General features: G+C 30.3%; 1 protein-coding gene across 1 annotated transcript in view; it reads right to left on the bottom strand.

Moving 5' to 3' along the window:
• Positions 1 to 24,223, bottom strand: part of LOC123302180 — a 71,924-nt gene that overhangs the window by 5,658 nt on the left and 42,043 nt on the right. Inside the window, exons 3-6 of the mRNA XM_044885012.1 lie at positions 15,215 to 15,372; positions 1,785 to 1,857; positions 942 to 1,302; positions 519 to 866 (exon numbers count right to left, since the gene is read on the bottom strand). Coding sequence (XP_044740947.1) covers positions 519 to 866; positions 942 to 1,302; positions 1,785 to 1,857; positions 15,215 to 15,372 — 940 coding nt within the window. The remainder of the gene's footprint in view (positions 1 to 518; positions 867 to 941; positions 1,303 to 1,784; positions 1,858 to 15,214; positions 15,373 to 24,223) is intronic.

Genomic DNA, 24,223 nt, shown 5'->3' with positions numbered 1-24,223 from the left:
AACTAATCAAATTTACATATGTCTTTTTTAGTTTGTATTTTTAATCTGTATCTGTATACATTTTTTTGAGACACTATGTATTATTACTAAGAACTTGAGAAAGGTAAGATCATACTCAAAATATCTGGGAAATGAGTACCTCCGCGTGATCTGAATTTAGCCATAAATTATTTAAGCCCAAGAGGTAAAGAATCGCCTTGATTGTTTTCGAGAATGTGCCTTCAAGTTCACCTAAATCATATTGGTTTCTCTTTCTAGGGTGAGTCATCACTCCAGCGATCTATAAAATAGTAGCTTGGGATGTAAACTAGATTGCCTCCCAATTACTCTTTTGCAAGTGTTAAGCTCAACAGCAGTTTTCTGAGCTCATTCAAGAGCCTAGGTATCTTATTTAGATGAACAAATTTAATCTGTTTTCTCCCTCATCATCGAAAATGTGTTAGCGCCGAGTAAAGTAGAGCCTTTTTTTTAAGTGCCTAAAATTTTCTGTTCAATTATAAAAAGACAAATATACATACCATATTTTTTATGCTTTTTCAATTTATCTTTGCCTCGTGAATTTGGAAATTGTTTTGGAAGCAATCGATTGTTTTCCTCATCTATATCATCGTAATCCGGTTTAGGAATATCATGAGGATATAAATTTTCTCTAGGTGGCAGCTTTGGTGGTTTTTCACTACGTCTTTGGGCAAGTTGTTGTGTTTGTAAAAGTAATTGTTCTCTGGTTGCTGCAACTATACCACCAGCAACACTCGAACTAAAACCACTGGAACTTTCACCGAGTCCACCATTTCCAGCTACACTATATGGGTCCTCATCTGGTATTGGAATTCTTGGTCTATTCTTAATATCCATAACGCGTTGCACTAAAACAAAAATATTGAGGCATTATCTCAAAAAAGGTTATAGTGACAGTTTACACATTTTGAAAATGTCCTTACCTGGTGGTAATTTAGATTTGAGCATGTCCATTGCAACGACGTTTATAATTAAAATCCATATAGGACATTCTAAAATATTTGCTTCTGCTTTTACAAATGCTACAATACTAAGGCATTGACACTCTAGATGACGTCTATCGGGATAAGCTCGCCTTAATTCACGATTCAAATTCGATTGGAATTTTTTCATATCGAATAACTTGACTGGTTTTTCTGGTTCTAAAGCGCATCCAGGTAATTTTAATATTTCATTTCCAATTGCATTTTCATCATTTGGTCCTGGACTTTTGACATAAACATTACATTTGGATATCCGTTTTATTAGAATGTTACCAGCGTCGTCCATCTTGATTTTAACTCCCTACAATAAAATACAAATTATTAATTTAACAAACATATAGTATTATTCGCCATTTTTTGTTTTAATCTACTTTATTCACGAAATTAATTATAAAACGATGGTGCTTATACAGGAAAGACTATAGACAACTATTTGTAGACTAGTGACTTTATTTATTTATTTGGAAACTTGGCACATAGCTTTGATGGGTCGTGGATACATAGCCAGAGCCCGATCCAGCTATTTAGCCGCTCTGGGCAAAAATAATATTTGCCGTCCTTTATACTCATATCATATACAGGGTGTTTTCTTTTTTAAGTTGACATATGCTTGAAACTCGGTAAATAAATTTAAACGAAGAAAATTATTCAAAGGAAAAATATTAGTTTTAAAAGTACACATCTTAAACCGGCATCGAATTCGGTCTAAGTTTTCAGGTTCAATTAAAACCTCACTCTAATTCATAGCTGACAAACATAAAAATTTCCGTAAACTATACTTACATGGCCAATGTGTCTTCGAAGTTCTTCAGTTTTTTGATCTCTCATTGGATTGTCAAAACCGCATAGCCCAATTCTGAAATAGAAATTAACATTAATGTAACTAAAAGAATATTTAAAACAAATATTAACATAATACTAATTAATAAACGATCACCGAACATTAATTTATTGTAAATTTTTTTTAACGTTCTCTAATAGCATTGGCAATATGACTCTATGATTTCATCTTTTGTATCATTCAAATAAACACAAGTGAAATTTACAAAACTTAAAAAACTCCCGACAAATGCGATTTAATTCTTGTAAACCGATTTTTGGAAATTTAAACTATAAAATGATCTCAATCAAGTCGGTTCGACCGTTTAGTGGCTACGATGCCACTGAGAAACACACAGATGTACAGATAAACACTTTAAACTTATAACTCCTTCTTAAATCATTATCAAAGTGATGGTCAAGTACATCAGATGAGATGAAAAGGATACTTAGAGAGCTATCATTTTTTGGCACAAATTTTTGGAAATATTTTAATTAAAATTGAAACATTTGAGTTGACTTTGTTCTTTTGAATTATTGTTTTGAATTACCTAATTATTTTACCATTTCACTTTTAAAATGAATTGAGCCATGTTTATTTGACCATTCATTTCCATAGTAATTATTTATATGTTAAAATTTATTGTCATGCCTTTTCCAAACTGAATCGACTTTGAAGATCATCGCCAATTTTTTAGTTTTTTCGGGTATGGAAACCTAAGCTCGCACATAGATAAGAACACTCTTCGTTAAATTACCTTTCAAATGAAACCAAAAAAAAGTTAAAATCGGTTCGTCCGTTTAGGCGCTACGATACCACAGACAGACAAACACACAGACACACACACATAGTGGTCAAATTTATAATACCCCTATTTTTTAAGTTCGGGGGTTAATAAATAAAATCGTAATTCGCTTCAAGTCTATCGCAATGTGGAGCGTACGAACACACAAATACGGTACTTTTTTTATATTTTCTTAAGTTTTATCGAATACTCAATGGTGGGAGAATTATACAACGTATGTGCTTGCCTGAGCGAGTAGAGGCGAAGTAATTCTGCCTAAAGATATTCTCAGATTTATAATTGCCCAACGAAGCGAACATATAACAGCTAGTATTTAGTTAGTTTTTTTTTCATATATAGAATCTGTGATAAATTTTCTTCAAAGTTCAATCACCGATTAATTTTTGTACAATTAACATTATTATGAGTTCTTCGATAAGGTGCTGTGTTAAAAATCACAATTTTAAAATGAAATAATTCAAAATTTTTCCCCGCAAGAGGCCTCAAAATTGTGTTTCTTGTGATGAAGGGACTTTGAACAATCATTTATTGCAAAAAAAAAGAACATTCACCGTACTTGCTCCAACTACCTTAATAGCCGGACTACCTTAATTTAATTGATAGATTTTCTGACAATATTTCCAATATTGTTGTAGTGTGAATAGATTTGTTTTGTTACTAATAAAACATAGCTAATGATAAATTTAGTTACATTTGTATGCAATTTTAATTTTAAGGTCAGCCAGTTGATGAACATTCTTTATTCCACACCACCATGAACAAACGAAGCATACAGTTTGTTGTGTATTTTTCTTTAAATTTTTAAAATAAGTATTTTTACAGTTAAGGTCACTGTAGACTAATATAGGAATTTACCTAAGTTAATTTATATTTTGCTCTATAAAAGACAGTTATAGTTGGTCATTTTTACTTCTCTGTACAAATTAGGTGCTAGAAAATGTGTGAATTGTAGAAAATTATGTCGCTCAAACGCTTAAGGTAGTAGCGGAAGGGAAGTTTAGACTTGTAGTTGAAATTATTTGTACCTTATTTTCAACTTTGATGATGAGTTTTGTTATAACTTCACGAAAAATAAAGAATACAATTTTTCAATATCTGCGTTGATTTTCGAAATATCGAAAGCTAAATAATTAAACTAAATTTTCAATTTTCGATGTTTTGAAAATTGCTCCAGATATCGAAAAATTACACCATCAAAATTGCAAATAAATATTTTTTTTAATTTGTCTCCTCACGGCCGTGTTTATACATTCTTAATTAGTCGGACACAACGTGTTTTTTATCTTCAATAATTTATTAATGTTTTAACTTTAATTTAAGGTAGTAAGGGTCGTCAAAAGACCATCTTTTTTTTCAAAATTTTAAATTTCACATTACCATAATTTATCAAAATAATTAAACTGATTTTATAACAATTAATAATACATAAAATTCTATTACAAAAAAAATAAATAGTATTTTGACCATTCATTTAATTATTTATTGTAGTTAAAATTCCTATATTATCGACATATTATACTCTAGAAATCTTCTGTATCATCCCTATAAATTATAAATGTGAAAGTAAGCATGTTTGTTTGTTTGTTTGTTTGTTTGTTTGTTACGCTTTCGCGCTAAAACTAGTGAATGGTTTTTAATGAAACTGTACAGCAATATAGCTGATATATAAGAATAACACATGTACTATAATTTATAAAGATATATTTTTAAAAAAATAAAAAATTTTTATTTAATTTGACATTTACCATTTTTTTAAATTTTTACGGAAATCTTTAATTTATCACAGATTTGCTCCATCTATGATCATCATTTTCAACTATAAATTAAAGAATTCTGTAAAAATTTAAAATAGAAAATGTCAAACAAATCAAGGCCAACTATTCTGATTTACTCAATGAATTATGACTATTTTACATTTAACAAAATTGCAAACTGTGTATATCAAGAAAGGGTGGAGGCTATAAAGCGGTGGTTTTTACTTTTAAGCCCAGTAAAGAGAGCGAGTATCAATCGCTGAGTTATGGTTCTTTAAAATTTTCGGAGTCGATTGTCTATTATATAAAAATAATTTTTTGAGACAATGAAACATACGGAAATTACAATGTGAATTATGATTAATCGAGACTATTAACCAACTTTTCAGCTGTCGGCCGATATTTTATCTCATCTAGAACCGGAGATATTAATGAAGATGTGTTTGGGGCTACACTGAGGCCCAAATTTTGGCCTAGGAAAAAAATTCAAATTATAGGCGGTAGATTTGGGCAACTTTAGTTTAAATCCAATGTGCGCGAGTTTCACTAATTTGCTATCTTTTTGTTTGAATGGACAACTCTCCTCTGCTGTAATGATTTGGGAAATATTTCTGATCACTGAGACGTTGAACATTGGATAATTAAGAAAATTACATATTATATGATAAATACACACATACATATTTAGTTAGTCATACATGAATTAATAAAGTGGTTAGATCTATTATTCTAAGGTAGCCGGCCTTGGATTTGAAGTAACGGGTACGGGCGCAGCGCACCGCGCTCTTATAATCGTAAACCAGAAATAAAATGATCACAACATTCTAATTATATACCTATTTTATTGCAATATCTATGCAATACGTATGATATATTTACTGTTATTTTAACTATGAAAATAAATTATTACTTACTTTAAATGTATGCTAGTACTTTATTGACAATTGACAATGGCGCCATCATATTTGGTGGTGGTTTTTTTTTTTAAACTATATTATCATTACCATACTCAGTTATTGAAACTAATACCGCGATACTCGAAATAAAATTGTATATTCAAATTTTTTTGAAAACTATGGATTAAGGTCGCCCTATTAGCTTAGTTGGTTAAGTTGTGATGGGCTGGTGTAGTGCATGGTATATGTATGAAGGAGGTGCACTCAGCCTCTGATCTTGAGGAGCTGATAAATGAAATTATCAGCGGAAAGGTGGTAAAACACATATATGGTATCACAATGGGCTGTATAGCCTAAGTGTGTCCTTCATGGACAGACAATATAACCTAACCTAACCTAACCATGGATTAAGGTAGTTTAGATCATGCTGATCAAAAGTTTTTATGGACGCAACTCTCAAAAACTCTTCCCTTCTGATCTATAGCCCTTCAGAGGTTATGCCTACATGAGATATTGATTTTTGGTTTCGGTTAATATTATTTGAAAATAATTGATTAAGAGAGTTTTCATCAAGCTGATCGAAAGTTCTTATGGACACAACCCTCAAAGACTCTTCCCTTCCGAGCTAGGACTCTTCAAACGGCCTACATGACCTTCTACGGCCTACATGAAGGGCTCGGGAGGGAAGAGTTTTTGAGGGTTGAGTCGATCATAAGAACTTTTGATCAGCATAATCCAAATTATATTAATACATAGTTTTCAAAAAATTGTAACCGAAACCAAAAATCAATGTGTTGTGTGCGGGAGACTTTTATTTAAAAAACATAGAACAGACTTACATATCGCTAAATATCGATATTTCGATTGCTACGCAATCATCGACAGAAATTTATACGTATAAAACGTTCAAAAATTCTTACAAAATAAAAAATATAATAATTATAATAAAATAGAAAAAATAAGTCTTCAAGATTAACAAATTTTTATATCTACAAAAAATGTATTTGTATTTTTTTAAGGCTCTTGTAAAAATGTACAAATTTTTGATTGACGTGAAACTTTATAATTTGTTTAAGAATCCTCTTAAGGATGTATGATCATGACAACAATGTTTGATTTAAAGCATCAAAATTTTTGTATAGGCCAATTTTCACTAAAAGAATATTTGGTTAAAATTATCCGTGCAAATTTTTAAGAAAAAAGTAATTGAAAATCGATATAAAATACAATGGCTCTTATGGAGGAATCTCAAAAAACGACATATTTTAAAGTTTTTGATAATTTTCACTTGGAATGAATGAAAACAAATTAAAAAAAAGACTTTTAATAGAAAGTAAACATAAAAGCCATAGCATAGAAAAGAAAAAAACCAAGTGTCTCCGTCCATATAAGAGATGTAAGAGCAGGGTAGATTAAGGGTTGAAATTATTTTTATCTTATTTTCAACTTTGATGATGAATTTTGTTATAACTTCATGAATGTAGACGCAAAATTAGAAAAATATTTATCGATATGTGCCTCGGTTTTCGAAATATCGAAAGCTGAATAATTAAACAAAATTTTCAATTTTTGATATTTTGAAAATTACGCCAGATATCGTAAAACTTTCTTCTTACTTTTCGTCTTATATCGTCAAGTTATAAAATAATTTATCATCAGAGTGAAAATCAAATAGTATACAGCGTTAAACTAAAAAATTTCGAAGATATGAATTTTTCCCAAGGATGATTGATTGATAAATAAAATTTCTAATTTTTGGGTTCATTTTCTTTTTTTTGGTATCGAAATATCTTACCTATATGAATCAAAAAATTTCTTGACTTACTGAACTACGGAGAATTTATGAAATTTGGGGAAATTATACGATTTTTGTAATCTCCTGATCAAAGGAGAGGTGTCAATCCTAATAAAAAGTGTTTCAAAGTCTGCAAAAAGCGCTAGTGCAATTGTAATACAGATAAACGAAATGGTAATAAAGTTTATTTTCTAAATATATTATGAATATATTTTCATATCCAAAATTATTGCTTTCCTTTTCACGCAAAATCGCAACTCAACAAGTGGAAACAAACAATTGACTGAGTTAATTGTTGAAATACCATGTATAGACAGTGTTGATTACGGAATCGTTTGTTTTTCACGTCATGTTAGTAAAGAAAGATAGCCAGTCATACATACATGTCACATACATATGACTTATATTCCCATATAATACATGCTATACAATATTCCATACTATACAATAAACTAATTTGCGCTCTCACGGGTAAACAGTGATGTTTTCGAAAAAATGTTTCAACCAAAAGTTGTCAATTTTTTTATAAGGAGCATTTCTTACATTTAAACTTTTGTTCTATCTCTACAAGATGAGTCCAACGGACTCAAGACCCAATTGACCTATGTTGCTTATTTACGAACTCGACCTCACTTTTTACGCCCTGAGCACGCTATAAAAATTTTAACTTGATATCTTGTTCGTTTTTGAGTTATCGTGTTGTAAGACAGGCAGGCAGACAAGCGGAAATGGACTAATGAGGTGATTTTATGAACACCTATAACAAAATTTTGTTCATAGCATCAATATTTGTAAGCGTTACAAACTTGGGACTAAACTTAGTATACCTTGATATATTTAAAATATACATGGTATTAAAATATAGCCTTTAGACTTAAAAAAATGAGAAGATCCAAAGAATGCACTAAAAATGGAATGAATGTTAAAATGCATCCAAAATTGAATGGATTTGTTAATAAAACGCACTTATATTATCTGGTTTAACCAGTTCGTTGTTCACAGTCAAACCAATGAACCACTTTTACTTTTACTGCTAAATTTAGCAATGTGTAAAGGTACTGAATGAAGTTGTCCTAATGTTACAAAAAAGTTGTTAGACGAGTTCAAATCAAATTTAAAATTTTATATTTAAAATTTTGGTAGATTTTTTTTTGTTGATGTTTTCTATCGTTTCGATATTAATTTTTGGTTCTAAATGTTTCACTTGTTTACACTAAAAATAAGACTAACGCACCGAATTGATAATCGGAAAAGATAGGACGAAAATTTTATAGACCCGGAGTATTGTTGTGATTACGAGTTGGTTGGGTTGAGTTTGTCGACTGTAGAGACAGAGTCCGATCTAGCTATTTAGCCGCTCCGGGAAAAAATAATATATGCTGACCTTTACGCTCATACCAACATACAGGGTACTTTTTTAAGTTGACATATGCTTGAAGCTCGATAAATAAATTTGATCGAGGACAATGCTTCAAACGAAAAATTAGTTTTAAAGGGACACTTCTTATACCGGCATCGAATTCGATCTAAGTTTTCAGATTCAATTAATACCTCAATCTGATTCATAACTTACAAACATTAGATGAACGCTTTAAATTACAAAGTTGTTCTTTATAAATACGCAAACATTTTTTGTTTAAAAAAAAAAGAAATGTTCCAAACAAAAGTTGTTTATTTTTTTATAAGGAAAATTTTTTACTTTTAAACTTTTGTTCTATCTCTAACGGTTTACAAGATGGGTCCTACGGACCTAAGACAAAATTGACCTATGTTGCTTATTTACGAACATGACCTCACTTTTTAGGTTCTAAGTGCGCTGTCAAAATTTCAGTTTGATATCTTTTTTCGTTTTTGAGTTATCGTGTTCACAGACGGACGGACGGACAACCGAAAATGGACTAATTACATGATTCTATGAACACCTTTACCAAAATTTTTTTCGTAGCATTAATATTTTTAAGCGTTACAAACTTGGGACTAAACTTAATATACTATGTATATTTCATATATACATGGTATAAAAATATATAACCTCAAGGGATTTAGAAAAAAATAGATCGAATAAAATTCCTGTAATAGTGAACTATTTTTGAACGCAAGGGCTAAAATCTTCAGAACCCAATCAATTCCTCTAAAGTCGACAATCCAACCAACTCGTCATTACAACAATATTCCGGGCCTACAAAATTTTCGATCTATTTTTTTCGATTACCATTTAAATGAATCGAAAATTTATCGTGGCAGGACTAATTTGGTACAAAATGATTCATACAAAAATGGAAGGTTTCAATGTGAAATAAAGCTCAACCTTTTTTAAGATAAATCTAGATAAAAATAGTCCCGGAAAAAATAGTGACGGAAAAATAGATTTGGAAAAAAAAGTTCTTGAAAAATAAGACTCCAAAAAGGAATCCGAAAAAGAAACCTGGATATTATATATCATGAATATTATATATCAAAATCAAAACTTTTTAAAACTTTAGAAAATATCGGGTGTATTATCGTTTTCGATAATATCTCCGTTTCTGTATTAGTGTCCCATTTTTGAACGGAAGGGCTAAAAACTTCAGAAGCCAGTGTAGATGGAGTTGGTTGGGTTCTGAAATTTGTAACCCTTTTCCGATATACTCAATGAATTATGACTATTTTACATTTAACAAAATTGAAAACTGTGCACATCAAGAGAGGTGGTGGCTATAAAGCGGTGTTTTTTACTTTTAACCCCAGTGAAACGAGCGGGTATCAGGCTAGTATTTCATATACATGGTATAAGAATAATAATTTATATAGGAATTTTTTTTTCTCGGGTTATTATTTACATAATTTCATTTGGAAGCCCAAATTGAATCATCCGTTATTTTATAATATTTAAATTTTTAAATATTTTATATATTTTAAAATGCAGATAAACTGAAAATGAAAATAATGAAATCAAAAGTTAATTTGGCTGGTGACGTATTTTTTATGGAATGTCATTTTTATATTGTGCTAATACAAAATCCGGCTCTACGATGTCAATTCATACGCCTCAGGCAAGGAGCTCTGGTTTTTGGTTATAGCATGCGTGTATGTTGTGTTATATGTTGAAAAATATCATATCAGTGGCGTAGTACAAATTATAAAATAATAATTTTAATTTGATTGGAAATAAATGCTATTCTTATATGTTGATAAATTTTTATCTACGGTTGGATATAATATACCAGTTATATTATACCATGTATATGAAATATACCAAGGTATACGTATAGTTGTACATAAAATCACCTTACTAGTCCATTTCCGGTTGTATGTCGTCTGTCATCACGATTATTCAAAAACGAAAAGAGATATCAAGCTGAAATTTATAGCCTGCTAAGGACGTAAATAGTGAGATCGAGTTCGTAAATGAGCAACATAGGTCGTCAATTGGATATATATAGGTTAATCTTGTAAACCGTTAGAGATAGAACAAAATCACTGTTTATCCGCAAATTATGCGCAAATCGTGTAGTATGTATTATATGGGAATATCAGTTTACACTTTTCAATGTAAATATTTTATTATAGGAATCATTTTTTTTGGTCTCTAAAATCGATTCGACGTGTTTTTGGTACATCGAAAAATTTACTGGTGTTTATTGAGGAATTGAAAATTATGCTTTGCAAATTTTTTCTGCTAACAGTGTTTTCAAAAATTATACAAGAAAAAATTTTTTTTTAAACCGGTAACAGAAACTCCCTTGATGCTAAAAATAATTAGCCTATCATTTTATAAAATTTATTTTGATTTCGGGTTTAGATGGTAATAAAACATAAAACAAAAAGAATTACAAATTACAGTTAGTTTAAAGGTTGTTCTTAACAAAAGTGATTGTCTATTGTGTGCATATATTCATTTTATACTGATTACTATTATTATTACTAACTACTCTATCGTCCTTTTTATACCATGTATATGAAATATACCAAGGTATACTTAGTTTAGTTCCAAGTTTGTAACGCTTAAAAATATTCACTGTCTGTCCATCCGTCTGTATGTCAACACGATAGCTCAAAGACGACAAAAGAATCGGTCCTATAAAAATCGGTTTTATCTCAAATTGTTGAAAATTTAACCTTCTTTAAAAATATATACCACAATTTCAGAGGAAAACCAGTCTCTCCGAGTCAAAATCGAAAAAAACTGAAATAAGGTCCAAATTTTGGAGGTTTTTCTTATTTTTCGGGATGATCCGGTCGTTTGCCGAGGTCAAAAATTTGAATTAAACATTGCCTTTACATTGCAAACAACGTATCAAAACAAGTGAAAACAAACAATTGACTGAGTTAATTGTTGAAATACCATATGTATAGACAGTGTTGATTACTCTGTCACATTACACATACATAAATGTCACACACATATAAATGATAAACCCATATAAAACATACTATACAATTTGCGCTCTCACAGGTAAACAGTGATGTTTACGAAATAATGTGTCAAATAAAAGTTGTTTATTTTTTTATAAGGAATATTTTTTACATTTAAACTTGGGTTCTATCTCTAACTAACTCGACCTCACTTTTTACGTCCTAAGCACGCTATAAGAATTTCAGCTTGATATCTCTTTTCGTTTTTGAGTTATCGTGATGAAAGACGGACAAACGACATACAGACAGACAACCGAAAACGGACTAATTAGGTGATTTTATGAACACAAATACCAAAATTTTGTTTATAGCATCAATATTTTTAAGCGTTACAAACTTGGGACTAAACTTAGTATACCTTGATATATTTCATATATATGGTATAAAAACAAAAATACCTAATTTGATGCAAGGTCCACCCCCTTTTCATGTAGAATTTGATTGAATCAAGTGTGTTAAAAAAATTTTTAATTTAAATAACTGTACTATTAAAATGCGATAAGAAAATTCATGTTACTCAATAGTCGGTACAATACTAGTCTAACATTTTTGACATTTTATCGATTGATATGAATCAAATTTTGTTTTTTTAAGATGATGGTAATAAACAGTACTTCAAATATTCTTTGCAGATTTTCAAACAATGTTTTCGATATTCTTACCTCTATGTAAGTAACTATAAGTTTTATTTGTACCCAAAATACACGTATTGTATTTGAAGTCAGCAGATTAATATTGACTAATACTCCCGGCAAATTCCCATCTTTCTAGCATGTATAGAACAGAAAATTGTTAATGTTGAGTGGTTTTTCACGCGGTCTCTTAAGGTAGTACTATCGGTAATAGACTTTGCATTCAGAATTCAATGAAACTTGGCATAGTTGTCCATTATTATATCATAATTAACCAGTTAAATTTTTAGGGGCCTTCAGAGAACTGAAAATCTGAACGTCCAGTTTTGTGTTTGTGAAATAAAATAAAATCTGTGATTTCCCATAAGGATTAATGTTAAAATATCTTTAAAATATCTTTTTTTCAGTTCTCTGAAGGACCCTAAAAATTTAACTGGTTAATTATGATGTAATAATGGGCAGCTATGCCAAGTTTCATTAAATTCTGAATGCAAAGTTTATTACCGATAGTACAACCTTAACAATTAACAATCAAGCATTTAAAATATAATTAGGGCTGAAATTTTTTCGGGATGTTGTTGAGTAAGCTTTACACTACACTAAGCTTTTATACATATTAAAAATCTGATTTTTTCATAGAGTTTTTGAGGAATTAAAATCGTAAAAATCCCGAAGTTTTTAACTCGAAAACTGGAGGGCTTAGAGAAAAATGTCTACAAACGTTTTTTTGTTAATTTTGACCCCAATTATATGATAAAAGTTTTTCCGAAGCGATTCGGTCAATATTACTTATTTATATACTTAATATCCTACCGGGCTACCCCCGAGAATCTGCACTTTTAGAAATTGTAACATTATATTTGAGAGGCTGTAGAAAATGTGATTTCAATTCATTTATTAATATTTCATTACTTAAACATAAGGATTAATCATTATTAACAGAATTTACTCGGCTGACCCCAATTCAATCGACCTTAAGAATTATTTCTTAAGCGATTTTATTACCTTCAAATAATTCCCAATTTAGTTGGTATTTTTTCGACGAAATATTATGACTAAGCTCAAATACCGATTGTAAGCTATCTCGTCAGCCATATAAAATATATGAAATAAGACGAGCTTTTATTTAGGGAATATATACCTACTGTTATAGTGTGTTATGTTACTTTAAGTTATCCGACCGGCTGGGTTCATGTATAATCCATATATAATCCCGCGTACATCCCGAGTACACATATATAATCCCGCTTACAATTCCGAGTACACATATATAATCCCGCTTTGTTTTATACATAAGAACGTCCGTAAAAACTCTTCTTACTTCATATAATATAAATGGCTAACGATTTGGCTTACAAACAGTAGGGGAAAGTGGTCTATAATGATCCCTCAGGGTAAAATGATCCTTCGTTGTTTTAAGTAAACGATTAAAGCCATCTAGTATATTTATCGATAGATGGTTCCGCGCGTTCAAATTAATTGTTCAACAAAGACTTATGGTGATGTATAAGCTAATTCGTGTTTCGTAGTAAAAATATTAATGTTATTGCTTATGATTTATGGTATTCAAAGTAAAATTTCTTTTTTTGTATTAGTTTTTGCCGGCTGGCTGTTTTCATTCTTGGCTTTTGTTGACTTTTAATAATATTATAACACATTTTCATAGGCGTATAATAAATTTTAAGGTCTCTATGTCGTTACGGGTAAAATGATACCCTTTATAGAGGCTAAAATGATCCCTGTGTTGTGTGTAAAATTATAATAGGTAAAATGATCCCTCTTCATGTCTTGTGATTTACATGAATTTAGGAGTGATTTTTGTTTTCATACTAATCGTTGATACAATGTAAAAGAACAATTGATATTTTATGTGAACTGTTTGATAAAAAATGCAATGGGATCATTTCACCCACTATCCTAACAAGGTTGATCAAAACGATCCTTTTTGAGAAATATTGAATAGTTCTAAAAATTTGAACAGTTCAAAAGAAATTTACAATATTGTAACATTTGAATAAAGAACTTACAGAATTACATTTTTTCTTAGGGGGATCATTTTAGACCACCTTCCTTGTATATAGAGGTCGCGTGAGTAAGTATAATGCATCAAATTTTTTATTTATAAATGAATAAGCATTAAATATGTGAATTGATGGTATATCTCGCCAATCAGTAAAGTCAATACCCTTCAATTTAAGTTTTTGTAATTTTTTGATAATTTTTTAAATAATACAAGTTAATTGTAAATGATTTTTAAAAAACGTTCATACAATACTTTTTTTAACAAGTGAATATGATTAACTTCAATTTTATATCTGATCTTTGCAATAACATCATTTATTAAATTAGCTAAAATGTTCAGAAATCATAATGTACAGGGTACCATCAAAAATTTTATTACACTACTAGCAGCCAAACCCAGCGTTGCTCGGGTTAAAATACATCGCTTTTTTAGTGGTATAAATAATATTATAGTGTATATCACTTTCAAAGTTAGAAACATTTAATTTGATTAATATGCTTTCAATTTATTCTATCTTTGGTTTCTTTTTAGATCCGAACCCCGTGGTTTTCAAGAAAGACTGACTCAAGTCGCCGAGAGAGCCTCGTTTTATACCCTGAGGTTGTTCTAGAGGCTTCTGCTTAAAAGAATGTACGAGAGAAGGATTTTATTTTGAAATTAAAAGATTTAAATTTCGGAACAAGGCCCAGAAAGTTCGTGTCCTTTTCTGGCTTGATAGTTCTATTGGTAGTCGAGAGATGGCGCTAACAGCTCTCGGTTTTCAGTTTAAATTGATAATTGTTATATTTCAATAATTTTAACTGGACATTTACTACACCATTTACATGTAAAGAATTGAAAATAAGTCATAACAGCCACCTCTACACCAAGCGATCCGAAAATCATTATAATCATGGTGGGCACAATCACTTAACTAGTCAAATTGACATATCAAATTCATCTTTTACTATATTTGTAAAGCATTTTATCACATTTCCGTGATACGAATATTTTCATTGACAGTGTTCATTAATTTTATTTATCAATGATTATTAATTAGTTGGCAACTTGACTAGTCACGTGACGGCCGAACTACTTCAAAAAAGTTACTAACCTGAAACCATCAAATCCATCATCTGATCCATTGACAGTTAAAACTGGTGCACGTGCATAAGCTTTGGCAACTCGTCTATTTCTTTCTAAAACTATGACTTTTGCCCATATTTCATCGTCAATTTGTGTCCATTTGTCCAGTACTTCTTGTATGTGGTCCTAAAAAAAATTCATACGTTAATAGATTACTGATTATGGTTTTCTGTTAAGATAGTTTATTCGTAAACTGTGTTTCCTTAAATATTGGAAGAAATTTAAGTTTACTTAAGGTAATACCAGCGCCAAGGCAAGTTTAGACTTATGGTTTAAATTATTTCTACTTTATTTTCAACTTTAATAATGAATTTTGTTATAAGTTCATGAATGTAGACAAAAAAATAAGAATAAAAGTTTAAGATATCTGCCTTGGTTTTCGAAATATCGAAAGATAATAATTAAAACAAAATTTTCAATTTTACGATATTTTGAAAATAACTCCAGATATCGAAAACTTTTATGCTTACTTTTCGTCTTATATTGTCAAGTTATAACATAATTCACCATCAAAATAAAAAAATTTTTTTTTTTAAAATTTGTGTCCTTACTACCTAGTTCATGCATTCTTAATTACCCTAGCACAACGGGTTTTTTTGTTTTCAATAATTAAGTGTACATCACGAAAATGTGTTTCAAAATTGTCCCACACCCCCAAATTTTCAAGTTATTGTGGAAAAACTGTTTTTCATATACTCCGCGCACTTAAGCAATTTTAACTCCGTCAATTTTTAACCGATTTTAGATTGTTTAACGGTTTTGAAAACTAGAAACATTGAGCTTTTGGAATATTTATCTATGGTTAGGTTAGATTATATTGGCTGTCCACGAAGGACACACTTAGGCTATAGAGCCCATTGTGATACCTTATATGTGTTTTACCACCTTTCCGCCGATAATTTCATTTATCAGCTCCTCAATTTCAGAAGCTGAGTGCATCCCTTCATACATATACCATGCACTACACCAGCCCATCACAACTATTAATTAAATTAATTTTGTTGCGACGGCGAAAATCGATAACGGTACCCTATGCATACGGAATTGTGGACGGAATTGGTTACGCCTTGACCAACTGAGCTACTAGGGCGACTAATCAAATGGCTTAAAATTTACACATATTTTCGGGGGGACACAATTTTCGCATTTTTTGAGCTTCATTTCTTGTTTATGTTCATCTGAATAAAAAAGTTAAGTTAACTTTTTTTTCTTCTTTGAAAAAGCTCTCCAACGATATGCTGCTTATCAATAGAACTTAGAAATGGTAATGTTATAAGTTTATGATATATAAAATTAAATTTTTGTAACACAGGTAAGCATGGCGAAATTAGGAGGGTCGTTTTTTCATCTTTGTCACGGAATCCTAAAAACGGTTCATTGTTCATACGAGTGAGGTATGAAATTTTTAATAGTTTTTGTCTAAAAAAATATACCCTGTAGGTGGTATGTTATAAAATATGTTATAAATATTTAAAAATCATCGTCATTATTGGTTACATATTGAATTTTTGATTTACACATACATTTGTCCACTATATTATCTTATGAGATAAAAATCATGACTAGGGGTTATTGCCCAAAATATATTACGTGTTTATACACCATCTATTCGCAAAAAATAAGAGCAGTTAAGTTGGAAGAATTTGTTACATGCATAAACTCTACAGTGTGATCATTTCAAAAGTATCCACCCTTAATCATTCTTGACCTGATGTGATTATTGTTTTGAGTGAAAACACGTCGATTAAGATATCGAGGAGAAAGTCCAAAATAGTACCTAGAGAATTTTAAGTTTCACCCCTACGCCCCTCACCACCCCCTACTTTGAAATTTCAAATGGCCTTGTTATATGTCAGTTGAAAAAGCATAAAATTCTTTATTCACCACGATAAAAAAATGACATGGATCGATTGTTTCTTAAAATAGACTACCCAGAAGATTGAATTCATACTCTCCATCTGTGTAGTCTATCCTAAGAAATAATCGATCGATTTCTTTTTTTTTTTATCATGGTTAATGATTTGAAATTTAAAATTTTATTTATCAATTAATCACCTTTGTATAGTTTTGTGAAAAATTTCCCTCGATTCTCTGTACGTTTTATGAGAAATGTGCCCTCTTTTGGTAAAAAACGGACTAACTTATAGTTATATATAGTTAGTGATAGTTAATTTCCCCAAAACTGTTCAGGGAATCGATGTGATGTTTTCACAAGAGACCTACCCTGAAAAAAATTCAAATAATGACAGCCTCATCCCGAAGTTGGTCGTTTCATATTGAAATAAAGTAAAATACTTTCATACAATTGCCTAACGATTGGAACAAGTACGCAGCTAAATATTTGTATTTACAATAGAATGGGATTGAATTTAAAATATGAATTTATTGATACAAAATCACTGAAGTTAAATAAACAAAATCATTACTTCTATGAAAGAAATTAATTTTAGTTTAAAGTCATGCATTTAATTGATGGAAAATAAAATTGTACTTAGTTGGAATATGTAATCGTGTAAATAAAGTGAATCGATGTATTAAAAGAAAATTTCTTTGTAATTGCTTTAAATAGAGGATTTGTTTATGATGATCGTATATCTATTATTTCTAGTCCATATGTGATTGAGTCAACTACATGAAGATTATTGTTATTACTTACAGAAAGTTTGAAATAAACTTATTGAGCATTTTTATAATATATACCATTTTTTTGGTATATATATAACAAGCATCAGTAGCGCAGTTGGACTCTAAAATCAATAGTAATCCATATGTCGCTGGTACAAATTCGACTCAAAGAAATCTAATTCTTTTTTAAACAAACCTATTACCAGGTATAAACCTTTAATTTTTTTTTACCGGCTCATGTAGTTGTGACAATCACATAAGTATTTTGTTATAATATTTTTTAAGTGATAGAATCAATTAAAAAAAAAATTGTTTAAAACTATGTTGCATTTCAAACCAACAATATTTGAAATTTGTTAGACATTATATTACTTTCATACAAACAACTCAGGCGTTTGTGTCTCAACTTCATCTCTCTTCCCCGTACGGTAGTTGTATCATATTCGTAACACCATTTGCCATATTTGATGTCGCGATGAGGTTGAGGCAACCTCATTCGGTTGGTATTAAGAATTTTTGTTCAGTGAATAAAAAAATAATTAATGGATGAATCAAATTTCAAATTTTTTGAATCATTATCTTATTTTTTTTTTGATATCCACATATAAGCTTAATATGGCACTTTTTCGGTACGGGGCTTTGTATATACGAAAATATATTTCAATTTCCAATAGTATTTAAAAATATGTTCCTATTGTTTGAATAAAACTAGTATTTTTAAATGACTTTCACCAATACCTATATTTTTTTTCTCAACATTTCTAAAATAACAATACACCATGAATTGATTTTACATATTATTCGTTCGGTTAAAATGAAGATGATTAGAATTGGGTCATTATTTAATTGGTGTAAATAAAATGTCCTCGATACAAAAAAATTAATATTAATAAATTAAAATTTGTTTTTAAATGATTCAACTGATTAATGTTCTTTGTTTTAAATTTATTTTTGTAAAAACAATATGAAAATTGATTGATAAAAGTGTATAGAAGAAATTATTTGTATGTTACAGGAAAAGTTGACTCTTCCTCCAAGAAGAGTTGACTCTTCCTAAATAAAATCAACTATTACTGGTCTTTTCAGTAACAGTTGATTAAATTAGGTTAGGTTAGAGTGACACACTTAGTAGTCTAAGTGTGTCCTGGAGTGGGACACACTTAGACCATAGGGTCCGTTGTGATACCGAAAAAGGGCTGGCCCATCCCCGGCCACTACTCCATGAACTCCATTTGAGCTATTTAAGAACTGCAGAAGAGCTTTGACGCCGACGGACTTTAGGTCGGAGAGGTCGTCAAAGGGAGGTTGGCTCAAGTAAGTCCATCTCCTCATTACAAGAGCTGGGCAGTGGCAGAGAAGATGAGACATTATCTCCTCCTCCTCTTCACTGTGACAGCTTCTGCAGTAGTTGTGATACACTGCCAGGTCCAGGCGTTCAGCATGCCTGCCGCCCAACCAATGTCCTTTAATAGCCGCAACAACTTTGCGAATAGAGGCCCTTGGAAGTGATATAAGATCTTCGGAACGACTGCGATTGTACTCAGACCATATATGTCTTGTAGTATCACAAGTACGTTCTTCCCTCCGTATTGATGCTAGTGTCCGCATACCAGGTTTATATTCATTTGTTCCACCAGCTCATTTAAGGACGTACAGCAGTTCTGTGCTACATTTGACGTTAGATAGACTGAGCTGAAGGATTTAAGAGCTGCTTGGCTGTCGGTGAAGATTGTAATGTCCCTGCACCTAAGGGTGTTCAGTCTTATACATTCACATACCTCATGAATAGCCATTACTTCCGCTTGATACACGCTACAGTGATCTGGCAGCCGAAATGAAATGAAAAGTTGATTGAAAGTGTTGAAATTTGATCAACACGTGCTAGTCAGTGGTTAACGCTATACTGTCGTTAACGCTATAATTGTCTTATCGAGGCTAACATTTAAAAAAAAAAACAAAGTAGATTTTTGAAGCACACAGTTTAATTAAAGTAGTTCTTTGTTTTAATTTTTATTTAAAATAACTTATATTTAGCAAAAATATAAATTCGAATCAATTAAATTGTACTATTTTGCTCGGAAAGGCATTTTAAAGTTCAAAATGTTGACCTCGATAAAACAATTCAAGTATAAGTAAAGTATTCTCCGAAATAAAAAATTATGCAATGTATCGAGGGCCAACAAGAAGAGGCGGAGTTGTATTATACAGTGCAACCTCAATATAACGACTTCTTCGATTTAACAAATTTTTCGTACTCCTCTTGAATTGTCCATAAGAGTCAATGTAAAATATACATTTACACTGCGAACATTTTTGGCGAACAGCTCCTTTACAACGAATTTTCAACTATCAAAAAAGTGTAAATATTTTGAACTATAAATAGAAAGTGTAAATACCTCTAATTAACGAATTTCATCAACCCAAAACCTTTATATAACGTTTCCACCAATTATATTACCCTTAATCCCTTAGTATGTGATTCATGTCGCGATAGGTTCCGACACGTTTCTTTCGTAAAACAATCATTGTTATTTGATTGAAAGTAATGTAAACACTGCTGCGTGTCACTATTGTTAAAGATTCAAGTGGCAATGGCTCAGAAACGTAAAAGGTGTCCCTTATCATTCACAGAAAAGCGAAAAATCATTAAGTACCGCTTTATAAGAAGTTTTAGACCAACCTAACCTCAATATAGCAAACTTCAGTTTAACGAATTAATTGATTTAACGAACATACTAGTTACCTTCGATTTGTTATATCGAGGTTGCACTGTATTTTAAAAATGATTTAAGTACTTGTAAATAAGAACATTTTGAAGAATTTGTAATTTCATGAAATTTTGATATAATTTGATAGATGTTTATTTATTATTTGATGTTTGTTTACTACACTCTTGTATACAAATTTGTTTACCTCTCGATTATAATTTATGTTTTGATTATGATACAAATGGCGTAATCTAGAATAGACAAATAACTTATCGAGTCAATCATCATTCTTAATTAAATAAAATTTAGTTAATAAATATAAAATAATAAATAAATGATTTAATGTTGACTAATAAACAAAAGTAAGAATTCGATTTGTTGCAAAAAGTACACTTTATCCCCAGAGCTGATATGGCTGAACTGGCTAGGGCGCTTGGACTGAATCCAAGAGGTCCGAATACGATTCAAGGTGTGAGTGCATTTTTTTCAATTCTCCATATAGGCAAGACGATATAATACTAAAAGCGCTTTGAAAAGCGCAGAAAAGTAGAACATCATTAATTACCTCTTTATAACAAACTTTAGACCAATCTAATTTCAATATAACAGACCTCAGTTTAACGAATAACTTGATATAACGAATATTTGTTCCCTTCCGATTTGTTATATCGAGGTTACACTGTATATCCATATATATTCATGAATACTTGCATGACGTTATAAGGTTTTTCGCGGTTCATTTGGGTTCATCTAAAACAGGCCCCATAAGCTCAAATGAGATGGTTTACTAGGTAGCACGATGTTATAAAAGTGGGAAGAAATGCAGTATATATATGTCACAGTCATATTTCGACCAGGGGGGAGTTCATTTCGGTCACTAACCCCCTCAATTGCCAGCGGTGGTCCATCAATTTTCTAACAGGTTAGATAGACCCGTTTATATTTTTACAAATTCGAAAAAAATATCGTAAATATAACATAAAATGTGCTACCTTTTCATACAATTATTATAATCACCTCCCCCCGCCGTTTTCGAGAAAAAAAAAATTGTTCATTTCAAAATTTCAATTGCTTATACGTAGAGAACGAATTAAGCTACAAGGTCGAGCTTAAAATACGTATTTTTTAACTGTCTTCAACTTTCTCATTTAATGTTATCAGCGAAAATCAATAGTTTTCCTAAAAAACCTTTCAAAAAACCCGGGTTCGAGCATATATATCAATGGATATATATCCGATATATATCACATGAATTTTTATGATATATGTCAATACAAAAATGATTTTAAATTTAATATAATTTAGTAATTTTTGGCGTTTGTTACTGTATTTCTTCTTCCCAAATTTTGATGGCATTAGAGTTAATACTAAGTTCTAATCGTGTCGTGTCAGAAAAAGTTCGTTACTAAAGAGTAAGTTTAAGTAAGATTCAGAATCAGAAGATGATCTACCTCTATCTACCTTGCAGTCAAACCAAACACAATTATGAATACATTTTTTTATTTGATAATTAACAGTTTATTTCGAATGACTGATGACTGAGTTGATAATTAAAAGACTGATTATACTCTAGAGTTATTATTTGTAATGTTTATTATTTTGTTACTTAAGGGTCAGTTTAACTATTGACTGATAAGAATTTATAAAATTGTTTTATGTGTTAGAGTTGATTTTTATTTATAAAATTTTATGATTTTTAGTTGATTTTGCCTGATCTAGAAGAATATTTTATTTTTTTGTTTCATTTTTCTGATTTTAAGTACCTTAATAAATAAAACATTATAGGTTTTTTTTTTTTTAAATATCAAAATTTTGATATATGTATATCGGATGTATATAAAAAATATCCGATATTTTGATATTTATAATAAATATCGGATATTTTCGAACCCTGCAAAAAACATCATTCCGCGGTAAATTTTTGTGCAATTTTTTTGGATTTTTGTTTTTGATAACATTACAAACGCATCCCTCAGGGTCAAGTGTGTACCTCAAAAAAATTGGCCTCAAAAATAGGTGGACTGAACTATTATACATATAACCATATTTAGAAATACCGTATGTATATGTTGATTCGTATATCGGTAGTTTTGAGGGGTACTGTAGTTGTAGATGTAGTGACTTTGTCAAGTCTGATATTAAAATGTAATGCGTAGGAATTGCAACTTCATACGGTCACTAACGCAGTTATTTTTGTTTTTAAGTGGGATGCTATAAGTAATCGTTCTGTTGTCATAAAAAATATTTTTTGTTGATAATTCTTTGACTCCTTGATGGCGGTGTTTGACTCCACATAAACACAAAAGGTTATTATCATTAACATAGGCGTCCTCAGGATCGAATTATTCGGGGGGCGCCAATAGTAGAAAAAATGGATAGTTAATTGAAAAAAAAAAGTTGTAGTTAAATAAACACGTTATAAATTTTAAGTATTCATTTATGAATATCAAACAATAAAAATCTGCTAGCTTAAAAATCAAAATAATTTATAAAAATTATAAATAGCAGTCTTTTCTTTAAAAAATCAGTTTTTCATTAAAATTATAATATTCATAAGAATAATAAAAATGCAGCTTTTTTAAAATTATAACAATAATAATAATAAAAAATCTGCCCATGTTAAGGATGTATGAGCATGACAACAATGTTTGATTTAAAGGCTCAAAATTTGTTTGTAGGTAGCCTTTTACTCAAAGAATATGTGGTTAAAATTTCAGCTTAGGTAACCGTGCAAATTTTTAAGAAAAAAGTCATTAAAAATCGATATAAAATACATTGGCTCTTATGGAGGAATCTCAAAAAACGACATATTTTGGAAGTTTTTGATAATTTTCATTTGGAATGAATGAAAACAAATTTAAAAAAAAACTTTTTAATAGAAAGTAAACATATTAGCAATGAATTAGAAAAGAAAAAAACTAAGTGTCACCGTCCATATAAGGGATGTAAGAGCAGGGTAGATTAAGGGTTGAAATTATTTTTATCTTATTTTCAACTTTGATGATGAATTTTGTTATAACTTCATGAATGTAGACGAAAAATAAGAATAAAATTTTTCGATATGTGTCTTGGTTTTCGAAATATCGAAAGCTAAATAATTAAACAAAATTTTCAATTTTCGATATTTTGAAAATTAAGCCAGATATCGAAAAATTTTATTCTTACTTTTCGTCTTATATCGTCAAGTAATAATATAAATTTATCATCAAAATTGAAAATATCTATTTTTAAATTTCTGCCCCCACTACCATGCTCATTCATCCTTAAAGGAAATCCATTCTTCTAGCTTACATAGCAAATGTTTCGACCAACATATCGAGTCCTATAACTGACATCAGCTCAGCTGTCGTTTTTTCTTTCAATGGCCATCAAAGCCAATCCTACTGGCCTATCCTTTCAAATTTTACTCTTTAGATAGATTTTCAGACATTTGAGTGACGAAAATGCCCTGTCAGTCGTTGCTGTGGTAATTGGCCAGGAAAGACTAATCTCAAAAAATTAAGTATGTATGGAAAATTTTACTTAAATCATATTTTAAAAATAGACCAGCATGCTTGCAAAGTGACGGTTTTTTCGATGGTATCTTAAGAGTTCTTAAAGTTAATAATTGCAAAGGCTCTATGTATTTTGTATCCAATTAATTT

Source organism: Chrysoperla carnea, chromosome X, assembly GCF_905475395.1.
Source record: "Chrysoperla carnea chromosome X, inChrCarn1.1, whole genome shotgun sequence".
Classification (NCBI taxonomy): Eukaryota; Metazoa; Arthropoda; class Insecta; order Neuroptera; family Chrysopidae; genus Chrysoperla; species Chrysoperla carnea.
This window is presented reverse-complemented; position numbering and strand designations above follow the sequence as displayed.